The 24,966-nt window shown below is 43.6% G+C and overlaps 1 protein-coding gene across 1 annotated transcript; it reads left to right on the top strand.

The window, feature by feature from the left end:
- Positions 1–1,230: 1,230 nt before the first annotated feature.
- On the top strand, positions 1,231–23,097 carry CBFA2T2 (CBFA2/RUNX1 partner transcriptional co-repressor 2). The gene is made up of 10 exons (XM_065414239.1): positions 1,231–1,348; positions 5,268–5,509; positions 7,401–7,490; positions 8,544–8,725; positions 9,526–9,779; positions 10,489–10,574; positions 13,072–13,267; positions 16,155–16,223; positions 17,170–17,360; positions 22,807–23,097. The coding sequence occupies exons 1-10, from the start codon at positions 1,231–1,233 to the stop codon at positions 23,095–23,097; spliced, it is 1,719 nt and encodes a 572-aa protein (XP_065270311.1).
- The last annotated feature ends 1,869 nt before the right edge of the window (positions 23,098–24,966 follow it).

Below are 24,966 nucleotides of genomic sequence, written 5' to 3'. Positions count from 1 at the left end.
GCTTGGGCTTTGTCTTTTGCTGCAGGCAAGTGGAGAGCGATCTCAATGTCAAATCCTAGTGGAAACAAGACACAGTTTTTATTGATGTAACTAGTTGAGCTCAACCCTAGAGCCCTCCACCTGGGGTCAATCTCGACTAGCTATATCGAGATTAAAAACTACGGTGCCACGTCTCCACTAGGATTTAACAATGAGTTAACTGTCACACCTTTGTTGCAATGAAGACATGGCCTTGAAGGTGAAGTGGAATGATGTTTTATAAAAACTAAGTTTTAAGAACCCAAACCTTTAGGAGAATACTCTACTGTATATGCATCCGTACATTTTATAGGCTTTATTTTCAGTGCCCACGTAAGTACTCGTCTATTCAGATGTACTTATCTGAATGCTCACACATCCTTCCTTTTGTGTGATCGGGTAGCCCTGTATTTCTGCAAGGGTGCACAGCCCGTGCTGTTCACAGAAGGGAGGCGTGCATTTGACACCTGCAAACACACACCTGCTGGGGCACTGAATATCAAACCTTGAAACAAAAGAGCTTTACAAATGTCTCCTTTACTTACCTGTCAAAGCCTGAGTTTGTTCTTTCCACCAGCCACCTGATGGCATCACAGGCGCCTTGTAAAGAATGTAACTCTGCCTTGTGTTGTGTGATGGTGATTCCCCAGAGCTATGTGCCTGACCTCAAGTTTTAATGAGGGGTGGAGATGTGAAAGTCTTTCATTTTCAGCTGCCTTCTTTAAAACCATGGGTGTGATTTTCAAAAGTGTCTAAGGGACTTAGCAGCATAAATCATGCAGACTTTCAATGGGACTTATGCTCGTGAGTCACTTCTCAAAATCCCACCCATGTATGTACAGTGTGCTGGCAGGAATAGGGTGGTGCTGCCAGGCAGGTTTGTTACTTTTGAAAAGATTTAACAAATAACCGAACAAAAAACTTGGAACAGTGTGTGTTTAATGCGTGCGCTCGTGATCAATCCAGACTGTAGTGTGCTCCATATCCGTATCCTGCCTGCAGAGGTTTTAACCTATTCCATTCAGGTTTTTATGCTGCCCTCATCACTGCAAAATATGAGCACCTTGCTTTTTCTACTACTCCCCCTAGCCTTGTGAGTTCAGAGGAGTGATTTGGTTTGGGGCAGGGTGTATGTGTGCTTCTTTGACCTTCAGTAAGCTTTAAACTCTTTTTCCTCTCTTAACAGTTGCTAGTGAGAAGAGGGTGCCAGTGATGCCTGGATCGCCTGTGGAAGTGAAGATACAGTCAAGATCTTCTCCTCCAAGCATGCCACCACTGCCACCTGTGAACCCAGGCGGACCCCGGCCACTGTCGTTCACTCCTACGGCATGTAAGGCTTGTCTGTACCTGGGTCTGAACTGATGTTAGGAAACTGCTTTTCCCCTTGAATTTTCAACAGGGCTCTTAATTTCGATGTGGGGGAAACATTCAGTTTTTAAAAGTTGCTGCCAATATTGCAGTTGTTTTTGTGTGCTGATACCCAGAATAGAGACTTAGTTATGCATTGTAGTGGGCACTTCACGGTAGCGAAGAACTGGGATCGGGGATTGAAGCTATCCTACCAGGTAGTTTATCCAGTGCCTCTCCCTACTGGTGCAGAATTGTTCACTATGGTACATTGACTCAAATACAGACGTGCTTTTTCCAGTTTAGTTTTAAATAAAACAAGTGCTGGTGCTCGCACTGCTTCCCTTGGGAGATTAGTCCCTGGGTTGATGTATCTCGCTGCCAGGAAGGTCTAGTTGCTCCTCATTATTCCTCCTTCTCCGCCCCAAATCATCTCTCTCCATTTCAATTATTTATACCCTTCCAATAAGGGTTGACTATCATTGCCCCTCCTAGTCATAATTCAGTCCCTCCATACCCCTGCTCTGTTCAGTTGCTGTTCCAACTACTCCCTCGAGTTTTTCTTTCTGGTAGTGTGATGCCAAGAAATAACACTCGTCTACCTGCAATAGCACCAGCACAGTACAGAGGGGTATTTCCCTCTCTGCTCCCTCATGCCTCACTTATGCAGTTCAAAGGAACTTGGACTTTTTTTGCTCCCATTATGACATTGCAAACTCGTATCCAATTTACCATCCGCTATCTCCCCAAAGCCCTTCTCAGCATTACAGCTTTCCACTTTTCTTCCTTCCGTGCAACAGCTGAGTTAAGGATTATCTTTCCCCAGATGCAGTAGGTGCATTTTTTTAAAAAAGTTGATTCTCACTGTTTTCTGCCCACACGTCTCATCTCTCTAGCTACCTGTGTATTATTTTACTGCCCTCACTGATGTTTGCAACTCCTCACAATTTAGTGTCATCTGTGAGTTTCACTTACCACTTAACCTCTCTGCCAGAATGCTTAATTAGATATTCTGTAATACTTATCACTGGGCTACCACATCAAACTTTCCCTCGCCCTCATCTTTGATACATTGGTTTTTTTATGGCATCCTACTTTATGGTTATTCAGTCTTATCTAAACCATTCTGAATTAATTTTTCAAGTAAGGTTCTGTATCACACAGTCTCAGATCTACTAAAATCCTACTGGGGTTTGGTCATTCGCTAACTTAGGTTTTACTGGCATTGGAATGAAGTAGGTCTGGTGAGGATTAGTCTCATTATTTATATTCCAGTAGTGCTTAAAGGCCCCAGCCAAAGTCAAGGCCCCTTTGTGCTCGGCTCTGTACATACGCCATAGTAACCTGTCCCAAAGAACTGATGAGCTAAACCGAACAGGCAGACAAAAGATCCTGCGGGAAAGACTTGTCTGACTTCACCCAGCAGCTCAGTAACAAGGCTAGGAATAGAACATGGATTTCCCATCCCAGTGTCCTAGTCAGTACCCCCTGCTACCTCCCTTGCTTATTACTTATGGTAGTTTTATCTAATGGTTAGTTATTGCATTTTTTTTTTTTTTTTTACTATGAATAGATGTTAATTATGGGGAAATAATTGCCGGGATCCTCCTCCTTGAAATTCATTACGCCATTTGCTTTTATCCAGTCTTCTAGTACTGTCCCAAATACTTCTCTTGGATTCATCATGCATGCTAATATCATAGAATGCCCACCATCTAGTTTGGCTTCTTTGAAAGTGTTTAAATGTTCCATAGATTCCTTTACTTTTAATTTTTTTAAAATACATTTTTTAAAAAACATTCAGATCTTCCTTAGCCATAATAATGAGACACACAACTCATAAGCCATTTTTTATTTTTCTTTGCAGGTCACCTTTAAAACAAGAGCTCAGCATGTTGTCGTTAATTTCATTCCCTCTCTCTATATTAATGGACCTACCTTCTACCTAGCAGTACTTTCCCTCTGTAGAAGCCCTTTCACCCCGTTCATCATTAACATGAGCAAGCTTTGATATTTTTTTTCTGCCCTTATCTTTCCTGTGAATCTGTAACTGACTCTGGTTATTCTTTGGTTGTCTCCCCGCTTCTCCACTGCCACGACAGGTGTGTGGAGCTTTTATAACCTCAGATCTCTGAGCAGCCCTTGAGCGGTTTAACTGCCCTAATCCTTCCCTTCCCATAATTTGAGAAGGTCTCACCCGTGTAGTCTTTTGAAGTTGAAAGGCTCTCATTTTAGAAGGACACAATAATTTTATATAATTTTTATTAACCTACCATAGTTTGCACTATACTAAGTTTATAAATAATTTTTCCAGGCTGTTTCTCATGGTCCAATTTGGTAAATATTGCTGGATTTCCCTGTTCTTTATATGAAGATGAAGTGGTCATATCTATTTTTCTTGAACAGCCATGTCAACTCCGTTTCTCTCTCTGCGTGCATGTGTACATGTGTGTACATCAGCATCCCAAAAAGACAGCACAGTCCTAGGAATCCTTTCTGCAGTGCTGCTCCAAACAGTGCCCTTAAAAGAGGAGCTGTAATGTTTTTATACTCTTTGGGGCCTGATCCTGTATTACTTCCTCAGCCAAAACTCCCAGTGACCATAATGGGTGTTGGGGTACAAGGAGTCCAGATTTGGGGCTGTAATTTTGAAACCGTGGATTGACTTAAAATATATTTCGAATATGATGTACTTTTCCACTCTGCAATTCATGGTTTAAATCGCATTTGGGCCTAAATCAGATGCCTGCTTTAAACGTTTCCCAGACAGGACCTCAGATTGCACAAGAGCTGTATTGGGATCTGAACAATTTTTCAAATCCCTCCTGAAGCCCCTAAACATCACCAACTTAGTCTAATTTAGTCAGAAAGCATGTTGAAATAGACTAACAAGGTCACCAACATGATCAGATCAAAAACAGCAGACACTTGCAAAACTGAGGCAGATGTAAATTCCCTGGGGAGCGGCATGGCCCTGATCCTGTAGTGGGATCCACCTGGATGGACCTTTACACCACAGCAAAGGCCTCTTGATGTCAGCAGTGCTTCATGTGGGTGCAAACATCTGTGCTGTCAGATGCTTGGCAGGACTCAGGACTAAGTGAACAAAATTGATTTACCTTGAATTTGTCAATTTTTAAGGCCAGAAGGGACCATTGCCATCATTTAATGCAGGCCAGAAAACGTCACCCAGAAATTCTGGCGTGTAGCCCATAATTTCTGGGTGAGTTAAAGCATATCTGAGCATGTGATCTATTATGAAGCTCAGTTCCCCGAGAGCTATCGCAACCATATGTATTTATTTAGAAAGCATTTCTTTTTAACCCTAATTGTTAGTAATTATTTCATGTCTTTGGAAGTTAAGGTAGGTCTTGGGAGTCTATTAGAGTCCATGCTCTTAATTTCAATAGGATTCAGATGAGAAAAACATTTTAAAAAACAGCTGACCAGTAGGTTTAAAAAAGAAACTATGGACAGCTGATCTGGCCTGCAAACTGCTACAGCTGGTCTACAAGAGGCTGAATATTTAAACTTCCGTATCGGAACAGAGCCAGAAGTGGAAAGGTTAGAGTGCTGAAAAGTAATGGATATAAATACCATTCAACAAAGCTGTGCCTGCATCCTTGTGTTTGAGTACGTTAACGGGAAATGTCCTGTGTTTTCATGAGCACTTAGCGAAACAGGTCCAGGGGTTGAGGAAATAGACCCATTGTGGCCATTTTAACATTGTATTTTTGCTTTAACCCACAATTCTGGGGTGCTCTGCTCTGTTTCTAGTCAGGTTTCTTTTCTGAGTCTCTCGAACTGGCATGGAATTGTTGTGTGCCCCTTTTGGGTATTTCTACGACATGTTGCAGCAGTGGTCACTGATGCTTACATTTTGGTTTGGCTCTGCATTTCAGTGCCCAATGGGATTAACCATTCTCCCCCCACGCTGAATGGGGCACCCTCTCCACCCCAAAGATTCAGCAATGGTCCTGCCTCATCATCGTCGTCCTCACTGACCAATCAGCAACTCCCAGCAACCTGTGGGGCCCGGCAGCTCAGCAAACTCAAGCGCTTCCTTACCACCCTTCAGCAGTTTGGCAATGACATTTCACCAGAGATTGGGGAGAAGGTCCGGACCCTTGTCCTAGCGCTAGTGGTAAGCACTAACAAATGGAGTCCTGGAAGCCGCTCAAACCCAAAGCCTCTCAAATGGCCATTGGGGCTTTTCTGGTGGGCCAGAGCTCTGCTAGTGATGGGAACCTGGCAGCCAACATGTGTATATATTGCACAATACTATGCATTTGTGGCTTATGGGAAAGCAATTTACCAAGTTTACTAAACTTTTTATAATGTTTACCCTGTCTCCTAACTTTTCTGTTTTTCATCATCTTCATTTGGCTTCAATAAGCTGTGGAATCTCATCTGTATTTCTCTTCAGCTACTAGCTGGACACCACTAAGCTCCATGAAATCCAGAGGGGTTTGGGCTAAAAATTCTACCTTACAAAATCACAGGCCTGGTGTGTGTGTTTTTTTTCTAACTGAAAATAGAGTAGCAGGTCTGATTTTTTTCAAAACAGTAATTTCCTATGATGTAAATCATCTGCTAAAGGGTCCCGAACATACTCTCCTCAGCCTCCTCTTGCAGATAGAGCTTCCTTGCAACTGAGAAGTGCATGTTATTTTTTGCTAGATAAACAGTCTCCTGCTTGTGTCTTCTTGTAACCCTCTGGAACACAAAGAATTCCTAATTTTCCTGACTCTGGCTGCTGATGGATTTTGCTCTAATCTGCTTCCAAATGAAGGAAATGCCAGTTTGACACACCATTTGTTAAATACTGTCATGGCTTCAGTGTGGTCAAACTTAATATTTCCTTGCTGCATGAGGCAATGTGGTCTAAAGGAATGTGCAGAGGGGAGAGAGTCAGGAACTCACAAGTTCAGGCTCTGCCACTGACTTGCTGTGTGGCCTTGGGGAAAACCGATAATGTTTCCCTGCTTCGCGGGGCTGTGGTGAGAATGGATTGATGTTTAGTATGGTGCTCTGAAAAAGTGGTTATGTAAGTGCTAGGTTTGATCTATACAGGCCACCATGATATTTGCTGTAACTGTTCAGTATGTGGCTGACTGGTTAAATGCATATGCTTCTAAAAATAAGGAGAAAGATCTCTGGTGAATCCTGGGTTCTCTGGCTACCACTGTACAGGGATAGCTACTGTAAATTCACTGATTCAGTCACTATTTTAGAAAAAGGTAAGTTCTAAGCCTCCAGTGAGCAGAGAGCCTCATGACACACAAAATGCTTCTGATGGGATACCTAGCAGAACACATGATGTGTATTAATGGCTATTGGCTCTTAATGCCAGGTTTGGGCTGCTCCGCATAATTTAATCCAGATACACTAGGAGAGCAAATGAAAATAGTGCTAAACTCTCGTAAGTGTTGAAAATTAGCCTTAACAAATGAAGGCTGAACTTTCAGTGTCCTTCCTGTTCACGTGTGTGCATGTACTTGCACGCACTATACAAATTTGTCAACACCTGTGCAGACTCTTTCAATGGTCTTAACACCTGCGTAAGTATTAGAATACAGTGCTGGTGGAAAACCCCTGGCTTGCTCGATACACACCTGCATGTATTAGGATTTGTATTTGTGCAAGTGTTAGAAATGATTATAGTGCATGCAGGCATTTTTACCTACGGAGTAGAAGGGATGGTACCCAATCAGTGTTTCCAACCAATTATTAAAAGCCACGTTGGAAATCACTATGGTGCTTCCACAGAACTCGAGCACTTTCTATTGTATTTTGGGTTGTGGAGTATGTTTCATGGATTTGGGAAGTCTTTCAGTCATCCTCTGCGGCAATGGACTGGTAGGCCAGTTAGGAGATAAGGTGCTGCTGACTAAAATCTGGTGCAAACATTATTGATCCCACATGGCAAATGGAAAGGCTAACTTCAAGTTTCATTGGTTTCCTTCTTCACACGGAATTTATTTTAAGGACTAAACTATGCAGAAGATGGAGTTTCATTTTGTTTCTTTTTACAGAATTCTACAGTGACAATTGAGGAATTTCACTGCAAGCTCCAAGAGGCCACCAACTTCCCTCTTCGTCCCTTTGTGATTCCATTTCTGAAGGTGAGGGTGAAACTGCAGGGTCTCGCTAATGTGGTGTTCGGCAGCACTGCGATTGCTTGGAACCAGTAAACAGGAAGCTCATCAGAGCAATTACACGTAAAGTCGCAGGAGGACAGACCAGTATATACAGTCATGTTGACCTAATATGACCAGCTCAGAGGGAAAGTGTGACTTTGTCATGGACATCATTAAAGATCCTATATTGTCCATTTCCCCTGGGCTGATTGCATCTGAAGGTGATTACTGAATTTCCCGACACATTTCTTTGCATAATGTCATTTTTCCAAAAACAACAAGGAGTCTGGTGGCACCTTAAAGACTAACAGATTTATTTGGGCATAAGCTACTTGACTCATTTTTCCACACATTCTCTTTAACTCCAAGTATCATAATTTATTTCTTGTTTACTCCATAACTAATTTCAGCAGACCAGCTGGGCATGTATTGAACAGAGGAAATACAAGTACTTAGGGAAGGGAGTTTCTGAGGTTTCAGAGAAATTATGCACTCCACCAAAACAAATCAGTAATTGATATGTAATGTTGAATGCTGTCATCTTTTCATTAGAGATGCACTAAAGGCATAAAACATACGTTCTAAATATTTGTTTATACAGCAATCTGGGATAGCCCTAACAGCATATTAAAGCCTATGATAGCCTATCTTGTCTATTTGTGTGTCAGAAAAATAAAACAGAACTAAATTCAGCAGTGATCTAATCAGATCTTGCTTTCAGATGTGCAAGGCCCTGAAATAGTCAAGATGCTGGAATCACAAGGACGGTTATTGTGTAACGTTTTGTTTCCTAACGCAACTCATTTCAGGCCCTCCCTAGTTCTCGAGAGAACAGTTTTTTCACATGTCACATATACAAACATCATAAAGTGCCTTTTAATGCACAGCAAGGCTATAGCACAGGCACCATTAATTGTAAATTGTGGACACTAGTCGTGCCATTTTGACAGATAATTGGAGTCAAGTAGACAGATGGAATTGACACTGCCGTCAGACTTTACAAACCAGAACTGCAATGCAGTGCAACCTGTTTTCCAGGCCAACCTTCCCTTGCTGCAGAGGGAGCTGCTGCACTGCGCCCGGGCTGCCAAGCAAACGCCTTCCCAGTACCTGGCCCAGCATGAGCACATCCTACTGAACACAAACACCACGTCCCCAGCCGACTCCTCTGAGCTGCTGCTGGAGGTGAATGGAAATGGGAAGAGACATAGTCCAGACAGGTAAAGGGGACGGCATGTTCAATTCAGTTTTTAAGTAGTGGCCCTGTTCCTGGAGCAGTGAAGTCAAAGTGAAACCTAATACCGTTGGAGGATGTTGTTCTTGCCCTGTGTTAAGCCATATGGCCTGTTCAAACTCTCATTCACAGTTAATGCCACCTCTAATTCGCTCTCACTTCTGTGTCCAACGTGGCTCTATAAAAATTCTCCAAGAGAATGGTGTGCTTGTGAGGACGCTGCGCCGGGCTTCACAGGGTTTTCTTCAGGCACTGATCCGCTATCAAGCAGAGTCTGGCTGAGAGTGCCTCGCTGGCTAGAAGCTAGCATGTCGTCTTCAGTCTGGCCTAAAATGCAAGAGGTGGCTGTTCCCTGAGGCTTTCCCTGGGGGAGTGGAGTGCGTAGGGAACAAGAGGCTGTTCTGGAGGAGATACTGGGGGTCAGGGAGGGGTGTGTTTCGGAAGTCTATTTTAAGCTTTGCTAATTGTATTTTGGATAGAGTTTTGTGTGTAATTACATAGGATGTGCCTGGAGTTTAGAGAAGAGCAACTGGAAATAATTTAAATTCACATCCTCTCTTCTCTCCCCCACACCTCCCAATGGCAACGTGTCATGTAGTTGTGTTTTGGGTTTTTTCAAGTGTAATACATTTGTTTTGGCTTTCCAGCTTGTTCCTGCTAAGTGCTGCTGCCCAGAGTCCTGGTTTGAAATCTGTTTCTCTCTCTGGACGGCTGGGTTCATCTCTTTCCCTTTCTGAATATGTTCTTAGTGCTGACAGAAATCCACCTCTTTTGGCTTGTTTGCAGAAGAGAAGAAAATAGCTTTGAGAGAGACCCGCTCCCGTCGGAGCCGCCGGCCAAGAGAGTGTGCACCATTAGTCCAGCTCCGCGGCACAGCCCTGCCCTGGCTCTACCCCTCATGAATCCTGCTGGGCAGTTCCATCCAACCCCACCTCCACTCCAGCACTACACCTTGGAAGACATCGCAACTTCCCACTTGTACAGAGACCCCAACAAGCTCTTGGAACAGAGGGATATGCGCGACAGACATAGCAATCTCGGTAAGAAAGCCATGGCCCCTTCTCTGTCCCATACGTCATCTTGCCAAATCTGTCATACCAGGGCTCCTATGGAATGGTCCGGTACACCGCCGGGCAGCATACTGAGGAGATCCACCAATAAAATGCACATTGCCGGAAATCGTTTTCTATAGGCAGATGAACCTGTGGGGGGGCGGGGGGGGCTGTATCTAAACAACCAGTTGCAGGAGCTTTTTAGAATACCGTGTAAGTGGAGCTATTTGCTGTCGTCCGAGTGGTCCCTCTTGCTGTAGGCAATAGAGGGTATGTCCTGCACTGCAATGGGGAGTGTGCCTCCCAGCATGGATACAGACTTGTCTTAACTCTGCACAAGCTACCGCACTGAAGTAGCAGTGTTTACATTGTAGCTTGGGCTAGCCACCAAAGCTTACCCCCAGAAGGTCTGGTGGGCTTGGACTCAGGTGACTAGCTGCAGTGTAGCCATGTTCCCAGAGACCAGTTTCATAGGAAGTACGTGCATTTGGGATTAAAGGAAAAAATACTTGCGCAAATCAAGGTTTTTCCTCTTTTCCACGCCACTGCTCTTCACTATTGAAACATACATTTTTTCAGTGTAACGAGCCTTATTATCTGCTGGCTGGAGCTACCAGACCACAATTTGAAAGTGTGGTAAAGTCTAATGGAAGAAATCATCCTGTCCAATCCTAATTTTGGGTGTAATTCATAACAGGTTTAAATGGAGGCTATCAGGATGAGCTCGTGGACCATCGCCTAACAGAGAGAGAGTGGGCTGATGAGTGGAAGCATCTCGATCACGTAAGGAACCTAAAAAAAAAAAAAAAAAAAAAAATCCTTTTGTGGGCCCAGCAACCAAACCGCCAGCTGCTTCATTTTACATGACTGTGTCATAGGTGATGCCAAATCAGCATTTTCTGAGTGGCCTGTTTTAGTGCACACTAAAAAGGTTTTAAAACTGCTGCTGAATTTTCCGTAAAAAGTCTCTGATCTCCTGTGATGATCTGGGTTTTGGCTAAGACGGAGTAAATGTCTTTGTGCTGTGAAGGCAGTCAAAAGGGCGCAGAGCACCCTGCCGGTAAGGAAACAGCAGGAGGCAATATATTTTCATGGAAACTGCAGTGTAATGTAAAGACCTTGTAATTGCTATTGCTAGTTAAAAAAGAACAAAGACTTTTTTTTTTTTTTTTTTTTTTTTTTTTTTTGCTGCTGCTGTTGATAATGCAATGTTAAGTAGAGCGGGGGCATTGCTATCTTCTCGGGTCTGTTTGGAAACGAAGGGCTGATTGTGACATGGACAAGTGGCACAAACTTGTGTCTTTGTGACAGCTGTCATCTTGGTTGGCATTGTGGGGATTGAACATGGGACCTCCAGAGCTACTGCAGCTTGAACAAAACTTCAGAAGCTGAGTCTGTAACAGACTCAGACCCTCCGTGGGTCAGGCACAGGGGAATCTGTAACATACACTCACGTGTGGGTTACACCTGCACTTTGCAGGCACCAATGTCTGTGAGGACTTACACTTGTTTATGACCTTTAAATAAGCTAATGCCTCTGTGAGCTCAGTTAGTAACATGGCACCTGCAAAACCCAATTGGACCCAATGCTACCACTTTCATGCACGTACAGATACAAGACTGTTTCGAGGGTACATACAAATATTAGCATTTTAACAGGTGTTTTCATCTACAAAGTGCTGACCAAATTGTGGGGTAATTTTGCATGTGCACAAGTGGAGGCTGGACAGAGGCCTGGCTGGAAATTTACCCCAAAATACTGTTCATTCTTCTGATACTAATCCTGGATTCTGGGACTCCATGAAGTCAATGAAAACTATTAATGGCTTTTCAAATTGATCCCTGCATATAACATAATTGTGATAAAATTGTGTTGTGAGATGGGAGATGATATCAAAGTTAAAGCATTTCCTAAATCCTGCACGGCTGGGATATGGCTAGTTACTGACAGCAGGGATCGTAGAAATCCATTTGCTGCAGAAAAATGCATAATTTGCGTTTTTACAGAGAATCTTTTAGTTTTTACATTTTGTGAAAAAATAAAAACATATGTTAACTATTCACTACATTTTACTGAAAGTACCAGTGTTACTTATTCCAGAAGTTCTCAGACTGGGGATATGCCCATTGAGGGAGGGCATGGAATGTATTCTGGGGCGGTGTGAGAAGCTGCTGGCAGCCGGAGAGCAATTCTGTTAATTTATTTTATTATAATGATTGATGACGCTTGTAGGTTTCGAACTTGCTTAAAAATTGTAAATAAAACATTGTGTTCAACTGATAACTTATATATTGTGGTTAGGGAGACTAAAGTTCAGTGTTTCATTTTAATCACAGAAAAACGTGGATTTTTATGTTTTTTTTTTTTTTTTTTTTTTTTTTTTTAAATCAGAGAATTTTGCTGTTTTTTATCATGGGAAAACTAGGATCCCTGCTGACAACTGTCTTTTTCCCTAAGGCAAAGTTAATCTAACTGGCTGATGGAGAATCACTGGGTACACACTGCATTCCCCTCTGTTTTCTGTGCAGCTCCAGGTGATGGGAGTTGGATAGAAATTTTGAATACAGTATGCTCTCTATGAACCTTTTCAGGAAGTTTTAGAAATATTAAGTGTCAGATTTCAGCCCTCTTTCACATGGCTGATGTGAAATAGCCAAAAATTGTTGTTGAAATGTCACTTCTGTAAATCAGTGACTTGATTAGAGCTGCAGACCAATAAAGAGAAATTTCTCACTAATTCTGTCCCACACTGTTTCAAAATGGGGCTTTCTACCAAATGCCAGGGGAATGAATAAAAGCTATTTTTGAACAATAATTGTGTGAGAGTAGCTGATATTATTTCTTTTTTCCTGACTCTCTGAGCATATCAAGTACCTTCCAGTGGTTGAAATTGTGCCGATAATTGGTCCAAACAGGGACAGATCCCTAGTCTTATCTGTAGAGATATAGTAAAGAATAAGGAGTCAAATAGGAACCTGCTATCATAGATCTGATAATGCTAAAGTAGAACTCATTTAAATAATACTTTAACAAGAAAAATCTCAGCTGTTGAGAGAATATTCTGCTTTATTTCACCGGGACTTTGAATGTCTCTGATTTTCCCATTGCCTTCAAATGATTCTGCGTTCTTTGGTCTACATAAGCAGGCTGGGCCTGTTGTTGGGAAGTACGCTCTCAATTTGGCATATTCCACTAAGAAACCATTCTCTGCTCTAGAGAACACCAAAGAAACAGGCATCGGTAACCAGTTCTGAAAATGCACCTTTCCCTCCCCAACAGGCTTTGAATTGCATCATGGAAATGGTGGAGAAGACTAGGCGCTCCATGGCTGTTCTGCGGCGCTGTCAGGAGGCTGACCGGGAGGAGCTCAACTACTGGAAGAGGCGGTGCAGCGAGAGTGCAGAGACAAGGAAGGGAGGGAGTGAATTCATCTCGAGGCAGCACAGTCCCGGGAGCTCTGACTCCATCAGCAGTGGTAAGAGCAGGAGCCAACTGCTGCCACGTTGTTGCAGGGCGGCTTACTGGTCACTTGAGGCTGTGGTTCCACAGCAGCGTCCTCCAGATTTGGGGGAGTGTGACAGACCCAGACCAGTGGGGTACAGGAGTCTGGTAGAGGGCAAATATACTGGTCACTGGAAGAGTAGTTTTCTGTTCCCTGAGTGACCAGAGCAGGGGCTGCACTAGAGTAATCAGGAACCTGCTAGAACCAGTTAAGGCAGGCAGGCTAATTAGGACACCTGGAGCCAATTAAGAAGAAGCTTCTAGAATCAATTAAGGCAGGCTAATCAGGGCACCTGGGTTTTAAAAGGAGCTCACTTCAGTTTGTGGTGCAAGTGTGAGGAGCTGGGAGCAAGAGGTGCAAGGAGCTGAGAGTGAGAGGGTGTGCTGCTGGAGGACTGAGGAGCACAAGCGTTATCAGACACCAGGAGGAAGGTCCTGTGGTGAGAATAAGGAAGGTGTTTGGAGGAGGCCATGGGGAAGTAGTCCAGGGAGTTGTAGCTGTCATGCAGCTGTTACAGGACACACTATAGACAGCTGCAGTCCATAGGGCCCTGGGCTGGAACCCGGAGTAGAGGGCAGGCCCGGGTTCCCCCCAAACCTCCCAATTGACCTGGACTGTGGGTTCTTCCAGAGGGGAAGGTCTCTGGGCTGTTGCCCAACCCACATGGTGAATCTCTGAGGCAAGAAAATCTGCCAATAAGCGCAGGACCCACCAAGATAGAGGAGGAACTTTGTCACAGGGAGATTTAAACCTAGAGGCTTAGAAACAGGGCCCTTTGGTTCATCTAATGTGTCAGATCTAAAAGCCGCGGAATGTGAAATGTTGCATGGCAACATCCGGTTGGATCAAGTGCTCTGAAACTTACATGTATCAGTGAGTGACTGGAGGAAGAATAAGTTGTTCATACACTCTGAGACTGAAAGGGTTTCTCCAGACTGGCCTTTGCCCTACTTTGAAAGTATCATATAGATCTGAAACTTGAAAACCAAGTTGATGTTGAGTTTCAGGTGTACCCCAAAAATAGTGAATGCTTTAAAAAAAAAAAAAATTATTGGAAGCATGGTGAACTTGTAGCTGCCTGTAGTTCTGAAATGACTTGAGCAGCTTCCCCTAAACTTTGCAAAAATTAAAATTTCTCTATAGAAATTTCTCTTTAGAAATATTTTGGGAGAAGAGGACCGAGAATAGAGTGTAGAATGGTTGCAGCCATCATTATAAAATCAGTACTAATTGGCACCATGATATCTCTGAAAGTGCCAAGGAACTGTAGGCTTTGTTTTAGAAGCAGGTTTTCATTAGGAAGAAATCACTGTCATTCAGTCCGTTTAAAGCCATGAAGACGGTATACTCTATGAACGGCCCCTCTTAATATATTGGAAGTATAGTCTTTAATGGTGTGCCAGGATCTACTCTGCTCTACTCTACCCTTAAAAATAGCACTGTGCAGTTCTGTGTTTGTCACTCAAATTCCAGATCACGGGCACTTAAATTACAAGTGAAAACGTGTGTTGCTTTTTGTTTTCTCTACCTGCCTGCCCTACAGACTTACCTGGGGCTCTGAGAGTCAAGCTGGACTCATTCATTCATTTCTTTGCCATAGGTAATAAAGATTCTGCAGGACAAATGATTCCCTCAGGGACACCTGTGCAGCCCTGTTGCCTTCAGTTGAGTTTTTACAGGTTTAACCGACTAGAACCTAGCAAATAATTCTGTAGACCTCACAAAAGAGAGAGAACCCAGCTCCCTCTTTCTTAACGATGTTGATTCTAACTGGAGCAGCAAAGTGGTAAAAAGTCACTGGAGTCAGCAGATGGTAATGAATACACGCAGGGAGCAGATCTGTTAAGTACAGGGAATACCATTGAATGTAGTTGCTTCTCAGAACACAACAGCCTTTTAAAACTGCTCGGGACTAAGGTAGCTACAGCACCAAGGTGTTAAAAATTACTTAAAAGAGCAGGAATCTTGTTGAGTTCTCCCTTAACAGGTTGTAATATCAAGGACTGTAATACCAGTGTTTTTAAGCTAGAGGGTGCAGTTAGATCAAAAACCTCCAAGTCAGTGAAATAGCTGGGGTATACATTGCAGTGTTTTGTAAGAACCTATGGAACAATAAACTGATATTTCTGCCCCTTCCATTACCCTTTGACTTAGTTTAGTTTCATTTTTCTGAAGTCATGTGAACCTTTAGAAAAACATATTTTTTAAAAAATATACCAGAAAGGATTGTGTGTAAAAGCCATACTACTGGATTTCTAAAACCTTTCCAATGGAAATATATTTTAAATGGCTGAGATCACATGATACGAAATAGAGATACTGTTTACCAGCATCTGTCACATTTGATCTCACTGAGCTTGTGTAGTATTGGGCCAGTTGTCTGTACACCTATAGCTTTAAGAGATGCATAGTTTGTATTTCAGTTTTAGTCTGTGAGTTGTCTTTGGGATCTTTGAAAATGAAAAGTGCTGTATTTAATGTAATACATTGTTAGTATAGATTGATCTTCACAATCATTGCACATAGCAGATGTTTGATGAGGTATATTTATAAATATAGCCTGTGATTATAAAGTATCAGAAGATGGAAGTGGATTACACTGTGCAATAAATCAAGCAGGACACTAATTAAAAGTTCATTTATCATCTTGCCATTTGATGAATGGTTTTAGCTGCAGAAATCACTTGCTTGGGTTTTAGCTATTAAGCCTATCGTGGTCCCTTGGTGCTTTAGCTAGGTTTATAGGCACTGGCTGCAGGTTCTCATAGCTTTCCTGCAGGGTTTGGAATGGCTGTTTAAGCAAAATAATTCAGGGAGAGGAGACACTGCTGATCTGTCAGTGCATTCCTTGTTTCCACAGATTCCCAGCGGGACTTTAGCAGCAGGTCAGGGACGGGCTATGTTACTGAAGAGATATGGAAAAAAGCTGGTAAGTATTTGTAGATGGTCACTTGACAGAGTTACCACAAGCTTAAGATAAATGCAGATGGGACACAGGGCCAGATGCAAAGTCATGCTTGTAGAAAAGCATCTTGAATGTGCTGTTCCTTTCCTGGCTGGCTGGTTATATGCTGACCTAGATTTGCAAAGATTCATGCACCTGAGCTGAGCACACACTTGATGTGTGTGCGCAGTTTGGGAGTTTGCGTGCCACATTCAGTGCACGCCCGGCCCCAGAAGTATAAATACCTGGGGAGACAAGTTTGGGAAGCTGTTGGAGACGAACTTGGGAAAATGTAGGTCTGAACTTAATGCGCCCAGCGGCCGAGTGTAGAGGTTTGGAGTTAATACATTGGGGAAACAAATCCCATTGCAACGAAACCCAGCACCATTTCATCTAAATTAATCTGGGTCCCTCCATTTCTTGGGCCTTCAATCTGCAGGGTGTTTTTAGCCCTTTTTTTGCCTGCTCTTGACCTCCTGCCTGGATTTCCAGTACTCTTGGTTTTCAGTGGCTACAAGCTGATAGGCTAATGACCAGAAGCAGTTGGCATCAGGGCTGATCAGAAGGCTGTGTAGAACCAGATGGTGGATTTAGACTGGGTCCCAGTAGGTAGGCTTATCCTAGTAAGCATCATAACAATTGGCACTAAGTAGGCATCCTTGTCTTCGGCCTCAGCAGAGTGGCCATGGATTGACTTGCCTGTGGCTACTGGACTCCCCTCTCTCCCTAGAGGTTGTCTCTTCAGCTCAGGGGTGAGGTTCATTGGCACGAGCCAGTGTTCTTATCTGCTTATTGTCTCATTAGTGAATCCGCCCTAACATTGAATAGTGCTGCCCAGGGGGGATTTTCCTTCCCAGTCTCACTCAGTCATCTTTGTCCGAGGCTTGTTTTGCCCGCGAGGCTGGTTGATGAGGCTGTTGTTTTCTTCCAGAAGAAGCCGTGAATGAGGTGAAGCGCCAGGCCATGTCTGAGGTGCAGAAAGCTGTGGCTGAGGCAGAGCAGAAGGCATTTGAAATGATTGCATCCGAGAGGGCCCGCATGGAACAAACCATTGCAGACGCAAAGCGCCAAGCTACTGAGGATGCCTTCCTCATAATTAATGAGCAGGAAGAGTCTACAGAGGTAAGAACCCAGAGCTGTATCCCTGCAGCCTGGGCTGGGAGAACGATGGGCAGTGTTCTAGGATGAGATATGGTGCCCAGTTCGCATTGACTTGCAGTGGACGTTTGGCTCTGAACTCCCGTTTTGTTTCTTTGACAGTGGGATCAGTTTAGAAATGATTCCATTGGGCATGCTGTGAAACCTGTGTAAGAGGCTACCTCGTGTACGTGAAAATCGTGTTGAAGGGCCAGTGTGTATGGGGATCCTGACTCGGAGCAGCGCCATAGTAGCTACACTAGATTTATCCCAGTACGAGAGGAAAATCAGAGCTGCTGAATACAGTTCTGTTCCACTTTCCTTTGAGTACAGCCACTCTTTAGCAAGTGGTTTTGTAGCAGGCCCTGGAGAGATTTAAAAAAAAAGTTGCCTTGTTTTTCTTAATGACTTTAAAATAATAATAATAATAATAATAATAATTAATACCCAGCTCTCATCTAGTGCTTTTCATCCGTAGTTCTCAAAGCACTTCACAAAGGAGATCAGGATTGTTACTAGGGTGACCAGATGTTCCAATATTATCAGGGCTGTCCTGATAGGGTCTCTCTCTCTCTCTCTCTCTCTCTCTCACACTCACACTCACACTCACACACACACACACACACACACACACACACACAAAACCTGGTCACCCTAATCATTACCCCCATTTTACAGTTGGGGAAACAAAAGCACTGAGAGGGGAAGTGACTTGTCCATTGTCACACAGCAGACTGGTGGCGGAGCCAGGAATAGAACCCATATTTCCTGAGTCCCAGCCCTAGTACCCTACCCACTAGGCCATACTGCTGCCCGAAAGCCAAGCAACATCCTAGTTTGATTCCGCACTTAATTCCAGATGGGCATTCAGAAACTTACATAGCTCATTATATAGCAGTCTGTAAGTGTGTGTTCATCTGTCTGTGCAGACCAGCATGGTGAATATCATCTTGGATATTGGGGTTTGTGTTGTCTTACAAAACACGTGCTGCATAACAGATTCATTGTGAGATAAACGCTTAACTGCACTCCACATATAGCCCCAGTATTTTTCTCATTAGTGAAAACTCGTAAAGCTTAGTGGAGCATGAACAATCTTGAGCACGTCAGTGCAAAATTTTAATTTGATCCTTCCAGGACTAAAACCCCCCCACAAAATATACCCAACAGGGTATTTGCATGTTTTCTAGACAGTGATGTTTGATTCCTTCATAATTAGTGGGCACTGACAGGTAAGGATTGATTTTATGAAAATGAATTATAACCTTCCTCATTAATAATGCCTAACATTATTACAGTGGAAATTTAGTTTATTTACCTTTTTCAATTCCCCTCATCTTGAGCAAAGAAAATAGCTTGGTCCATTCTTTCTTTTTCTCACAATGCTTCTACAATAGATTCGATCTTAATATTGGGGAATATTTAAATATAGTGCTAACACTGTTTTCACTAGTCTCTCTCCATCACTGGCAACAACTCTGCTATCCTCTCCATCATTCAGTGGCTCAGCTTTGGGGTTATCTTGGACTCCTCTCTCTTTCTGGCCTTGTCACATCCAGGCTCTTGCCAAATGACATTCCACCATTTTCCCCCTGATGCTGATTTACTTCCCCTCATTAATGGCCCCTTGGAGTGTGTTGTGCATGGTGAGTACGGTCAGGGGGTTCTGTATGCATCTGTATGGAGCTAATTTAGAGGGGAAACTAATTTAACACATGGAGAATAAAGATTGGGAAGAGGAAATCCCAAAGACACTTGGTTTTTTTTTTTTTTTAAGAGGAATCTTAAGATTCTCAGCACTAACCTAAGAATATAAGAATGGCCATACTGGATCAGACCAATGGTCCATGTAGCCCAGTCTCCTGTCTCTGACAGTGGCCAGTGCCAGAGCTACAGTGGGAGTGTACAGAACGTTGCAATTTTAGAGAGATCCGCTCCTGTTTTCCCCTCCCAGCTTCTGGTAGAGGTTTAGGGTCACTTTGAACATGGGGTTGCATCTTTGACCATTTTGGCTAATAGCAGTTGATATACCTATCTCCCATGAGCTTATCTAGTTCTTTTTTGAACCCAGTTATATTTTTGGTCTTCACAACATCCCCTGGCAATGAGTTCCACCGATTTGTTGTGTGAAAAAGTTCTTCCTCTTGTTAGTATTAAATTTGCTATTAATTTCATTCATCAGGTGACTCCTGGTTTTTGTATTGTGTGAAAGGGTAAATAACACTTCTCTATTCACTTTTTCCACACCATTTGTGATTTTGTAGACCTCTGTCATATCCTCCTTGCCACTTTCCTAGCTCTAAGCTCAACAGCCATAATCTTTTTGTCTCCTTGTGTCAAAGCCGTTCCATACCCTTCATCATCTTTGTTGCCTTTCTCTGAACCTTTTCCAGTTCCCCCATATCCTTTTTGAGATGGGGTGACTGAAACTAGACACACTATTCAAGATGTGGGCACACCATGGATTTTATACAATGGCATTATATTTTCTGTCTTATTTTCCATCCCTTTCCTAATAGTTCCTAACATTTTGTTAGCCTTTTTGACTGCTCCTGCTCTTTGAGCTGAAGTGTTCAGAGAACTATTCCACAATGACTCCTAGATCTTTCTTGAGTGGCAACAGCTAATTTAGAAGCCAGCACTTAACTGTGCATCTCAAGAACTGAAGTGGGCATGTGATGAGAAGAAGGGTTGTTGTGTTTTTTTAATGAATACAGAGTCATTTGCAAAGTGATGTCTGAAAGACTAGTAGCAAGTATAAACTGCTTCATTGCACTGGGAGAGTCAGAAGGAAAGAAGCTGTGCTCCTGTCTTACTCACTTGTTAAGGTTATGAAATATTACTGCTCAAATTAATAAAAGTAAGATTCCTATAGCTCTTGTCATTCCAAAGGCTCCCAAAGCACTTTGCAAACTCTGGAATGAACATGTGTGCGTTGATCTGTCTTTGTTTGTTTTTTTCCTACCCTTGTTCGCCGCGCCACAGTTGCATTTCTGGAGCATCGCTGTGTGAGTGTTTCTGGTTTGTTTTGGATCTGTAGTTTCTGGGCGAGGGTCTGGTGAGCACATGGAGTTTGTTTTGTTGTGAATTGTGGAGGCCAACAATAGCCCCCTTGCTCTGATTGTTTGGCGGGTTTCTGTGGTACCATGACTGTCTGAGTCTGGGAGGAAATGAGAGAGACATGTTAGGTGATGTAATAGTTTTTATTAGACCAACTTCTGGGAGGAAATAGCATTGCCCTCCCCCATCTCCTTGTTCAGGTCTCGGGCATCAAGGAACAAGAGTTCCCATTCCAAAGCACAGAAACGCTGGTCTCTCTTGTGATTATGGTGTCTTCCATTGGTGTCGATGGAATATGGCTCCGCATGGGTTGGTTATGTGGTTTGTGAGGATACTGAGTTAGCCTGGAAGAGGCCTGTTCGGGCAACTCTCCATAGGGAGGCAAGCCTCACAGATGGCACCAGCCACCTCATTCTAGGATCGTGCAGAAAATCCTCATGGTCCCACTGAAAAATATTGATGTTGCCCAAACTGGACAAGGTAACTCAGATTCCTCCTCCAGGAGTGTCTCAGTAATGTCCAATCTGCTGTGAATAAAGCCATCACTACTTCATGGAGGGTCACACAATTCTACCGATCGCTGAGCCATGATTGGATGGTACTGCATGCCCAGTTCTGACACAGCTGGCTCCAGCCGGTACGCAGGCATCCTTCAGGATGAAAGGAGCTATATATTTATTACATATTATTATGACTGGGGACAAAAAGAAATTTAATATAGTTATCTATTTCTTGGCTAAACATCTAAGGAGAGGGTGTAGCAGTCACTAAGGATTGAGGGATGCTGGTATCAAGGAGCGGGAGGAATTGGTTAGCATGATACAGAAGTTATGAGATAAAATTAAGTAAAGGAATGATTTTTAGGCTAAATATCAGGGCAAACTTTTAGCTAGCGAGATCTGTTTGAGTGATGCTGTGTTCACCCAAGGGAAATGATGGAAGCACCACCATGTGATACAGTTAAAACTGGATTCCTGAAACGGCATTGGAGCATAGAGCCGCGGGAAAACCCTGGACTGTCCAGCTACTAGATCTTTTTGTCACTAACCTCTGTGATTCTTCTGTGGAATGCATTATTCTTCAGACACCACATTAAGAAGCTGTGTCATTATTCCAGCGTATCCTGTAATCCATAAAATATGGCTAGAAGCAAACTGTTTTAGACAGGAGTGTCAGTAGCTTTCAAGCTGTGACTTAATTTCTCAGGCTTCACATGCCAGTGGAATATTTTTCCACATTCTTCTTCTGAAAGATTGACTGCTCTCCTGTGTGTGTTGACTCTAGAGCAGTTCCACTACCAATCAACTGAGTTAGGCTCTTTGCTACAAGCCAGTAAATTATTGCCAGGAGCAAATGGTTTTCGGTGCAGAACTGCTGAGCTGTGAGAGCTGCTTAACACGCATCTTGCCGAGCTTCACAGCAAGAGCGACGCGCCACCAGAGAAACTCTCGAGGCGGCTTCCCTTTCCTGCTCTCTTAGCAGCTTTTTGTTGGCATTGCAGAAGCGCGGTGGTCCGTGAAATACGTCTTGTGGGGTGGGAGTAAGGGGGTACACGTGGAATCTGGGGAAAGCTGTTTTTTCACAGCAGACGTTGCTCTCCCAGTATGTTTTTGCTGCAGAAAGCTAATCCTCCAATTCCGCTTCTGTGACCAACTGCAGTCACAGCTCCCGGTTTTGGCCTTTTGCCCTTGTGCTCCTTACAAACCAGTCCCACGGTGTAAGCCCGCCAGCTGACACATCTTCCAGCTTCCAGATTGAATCTCACCCCCTGGGAACAGTTTCACCTGGCGGATGAGCTTTTAAATTAGCTTTTTCTTTTCCACATTAGTCCAGTGAAACCTCTTGTGCAGATAAGCAGGGTCACAGGCAAATGTTGACTCCATAGTAATGTTGTAACCTCTGTGAAGAGCCCTTGGATAGTAAAATAGAGCTGCTTAAAACAGGAAATGAAAAGAAGGTGTAGCAGCATCTGTGCTCTTGGGCCTGCACTTGGGGTAGGCTGTGAGTTGGGTACAGTCTGGCAGGTTCTAGTTCTAGCACAGAGGCGTGGTCTGTTCCTGGGCTAGAATGTGTGTGAAATGGCTGGAAGTGGTGGATTTTTTTACATTTTATTTCTTCTGGGACAAAGCAGTGCCTGCAATAGGGTGACCAGACAGCAAGTGTGAAAAATCGGGACAGGGGGTGGGGGGTAATAGGAGCCTATGTAAGAAAAAGACCCAAAAATCAGGCCTGTCCCTATAAAATCAGGACATCTGGTCACCCTAGCCTGCAAATCCTGCAAATGCCGAGTAAGCCCTGTCTTGCTGCCCTCCAAACTATATAAACGTCCTCTGGAAATATATTTTAAAGTCAAGTGTTTTCTGTCTTGCAGAACTGTTGGAATTGCGGTCGCAAAGCCAGTGAGACATGCAGCGGATGCAACATTGCCCGGTACTGTGGCTCTTTCTGCCAGCACAAAGACTGGGAGCGACATCATCGGATCTGCGGACAAGGATTACACAACCAGGCCAAGCCGCTTTCCCTGCCAGCAGGGCGATTGGCAGCAGCCACCGCCAAGCCAGCCGATGGGGTGCCAAGCCCCGCCCTAGAGAAGACCTCTGCAACGACCTCTCGATCCTCTACCCCAGCTTCCGTGACAGCAATAGACACTAATGGACTCTAAATCTTTCCATTCAGTTCAATATGTTTTACACATTTTCCTGTTTTTAATCCTAAAAAACACATACGCTCCACAGAAGGTTGTCAAAACTCCATCAGCTACTCTAGAGCCCTGACGCTCCAGCTAATCTTTGTGAGGCTTTTTCCGTTTCATTATAATCCATCAGCAGTTGTTAAGAACCACATGCCAGCCTTGCCAATGGGACCTCAACGCTGTTCGCTTTTAAGTCTTGGCGCCAGAGAGCACGTCACTTGGACCTTCAGGACTATGGCCTCTTCTGCTTTGTTTTAATTGAACTTCTTTGGGAAGGAGCTCCCGTGTCCTGCCTTGACATGTAAGAGAATCCAGGCAAGCAGCACACAGTATCCAAGGATGAAGTGTGGTGTTCTCCTTTCTGCTGGATGGCCAGGCTGCCTGAACAGCCTCCCCATACAACTCGCTGCTCCTCCTCTTTCATCAGATACATATTTTTCTTCTTCCCAGATGGCTCTGTACTTCTTAACTCTCTGCAATGAACTGTCCACCTGAACTGATTTTCCTCAGTGGGAGAACTTCTCATTCTCCAGCGTAATGAGAAATAAGCAGTTTCTTGGTTACAGATGTCTGCTTTTCCCCAGGTCTCAGCTGGGTAGTGACTCACGGGGATTACAGGGGTTGGGCATTCCCTGGAGGAGAGGAGAATTGTGTTCTGTTGAGGAGGGAAGCTAAACAAATCTCCGTGCTGAGAGGGAACAGTTGATCTTTTTTATATGGCCCATTTTTAATCCTCTTCTCTAACTGGACAGTCCATTGTTTATCAATCAGCTTGGTTAGGAGCCTCCACTCTCCTTGTGTGCTGAATATTTCAGACCAAATCTCGACCTGTCATCATGGCCCGTTGCCCCAGAGGCTGGGTTGGGTTACTTTGCTGTGCAGGAAAGATTTTTCCACTGCATGGAAACTGTTAGTTTTAGATTTGTTGACTTTGTTTTCACCCTGTGAATCTCCTCCACACGATTGCAATGGATCATTTACAGCCTGTTCTTTCCAAGCATGTTGGTGCAACGATTTTAAAAAAAAGTTTCAGAATTTTGCAACTAATGTCAATTTTTTCGACGTCCAAGCCTAAATGGGATTACCAGAGCTCTGTTGTGTGCTGAACTCTTGGTTCCAGACCTATGTTCCATGCAGAGAAGGGCAACCCTATCCAAGCACCTGGTTGCACTGCTCTAGTTGACAAAATTCACTAGCAGTGCATTTATAAACCAATGTATATCACCTTGTCCATCATTTAAAGCCTGGTCTAGAGATGGCTGTTCAGAAGGGTGCAATCTGGTTGGGTTGTGGCATGCTGAACTGGCTGTTAATAGGCTGGTTGGGCCTGAAGGCGATGTTCTAATCTGGTCCGGGGGGGGAGATTGGTTTGATGCATGGAGAGAAGCAGAGTTTGCCTAGAAGAACTTATTTTATGAGTCCCTTAAAAACTTGTTTATATGTGCAGCTAATGCAACAGGAATCGGCGCATGCTCGCTTTGGGAGTCCCACTGACTTCTCATGCTGCACATGAATAAGGGCTAGAGTATTAACCCTTCATTGAGGTTTTGTTTCCGAGACTCTGTTGTCCTTCTGTGATCTTTGGATTGGAGCCAAACAAGACAAATAATTCCTAAATTATATTTGGTCACTGTTTAAAATGGCAGCTGATAATGGAGATGTAGTTTACTATTCCTCGGGCTAGCAATGGGAACAGGTGTGCTGTCGACTGGATGTTGTTGATATGCCACGGTAACAAGAGCAGGTTAGCTCATTGCTTGGGCTGTGGTCCTTAGGGAGAGTAATTTGGAAGCTGCGGTCTCCAGTAATGAAGTGGTTAACTCGCATGTCTTAATAGTT

The sequence above is a fragment of the Emys orbicularis genome, chromosome 12 (genome assembly GCF_028017835.1).
Source record: "Emys orbicularis isolate rEmyOrb1 chromosome 12, rEmyOrb1.hap1, whole genome shotgun sequence".
Classification (NCBI taxonomy): Eukaryota; Metazoa; Chordata; order Testudines; family Emydidae; genus Emys; species Emys orbicularis.
This window is presented reverse-complemented; position numbering and strand designations above follow the sequence as displayed.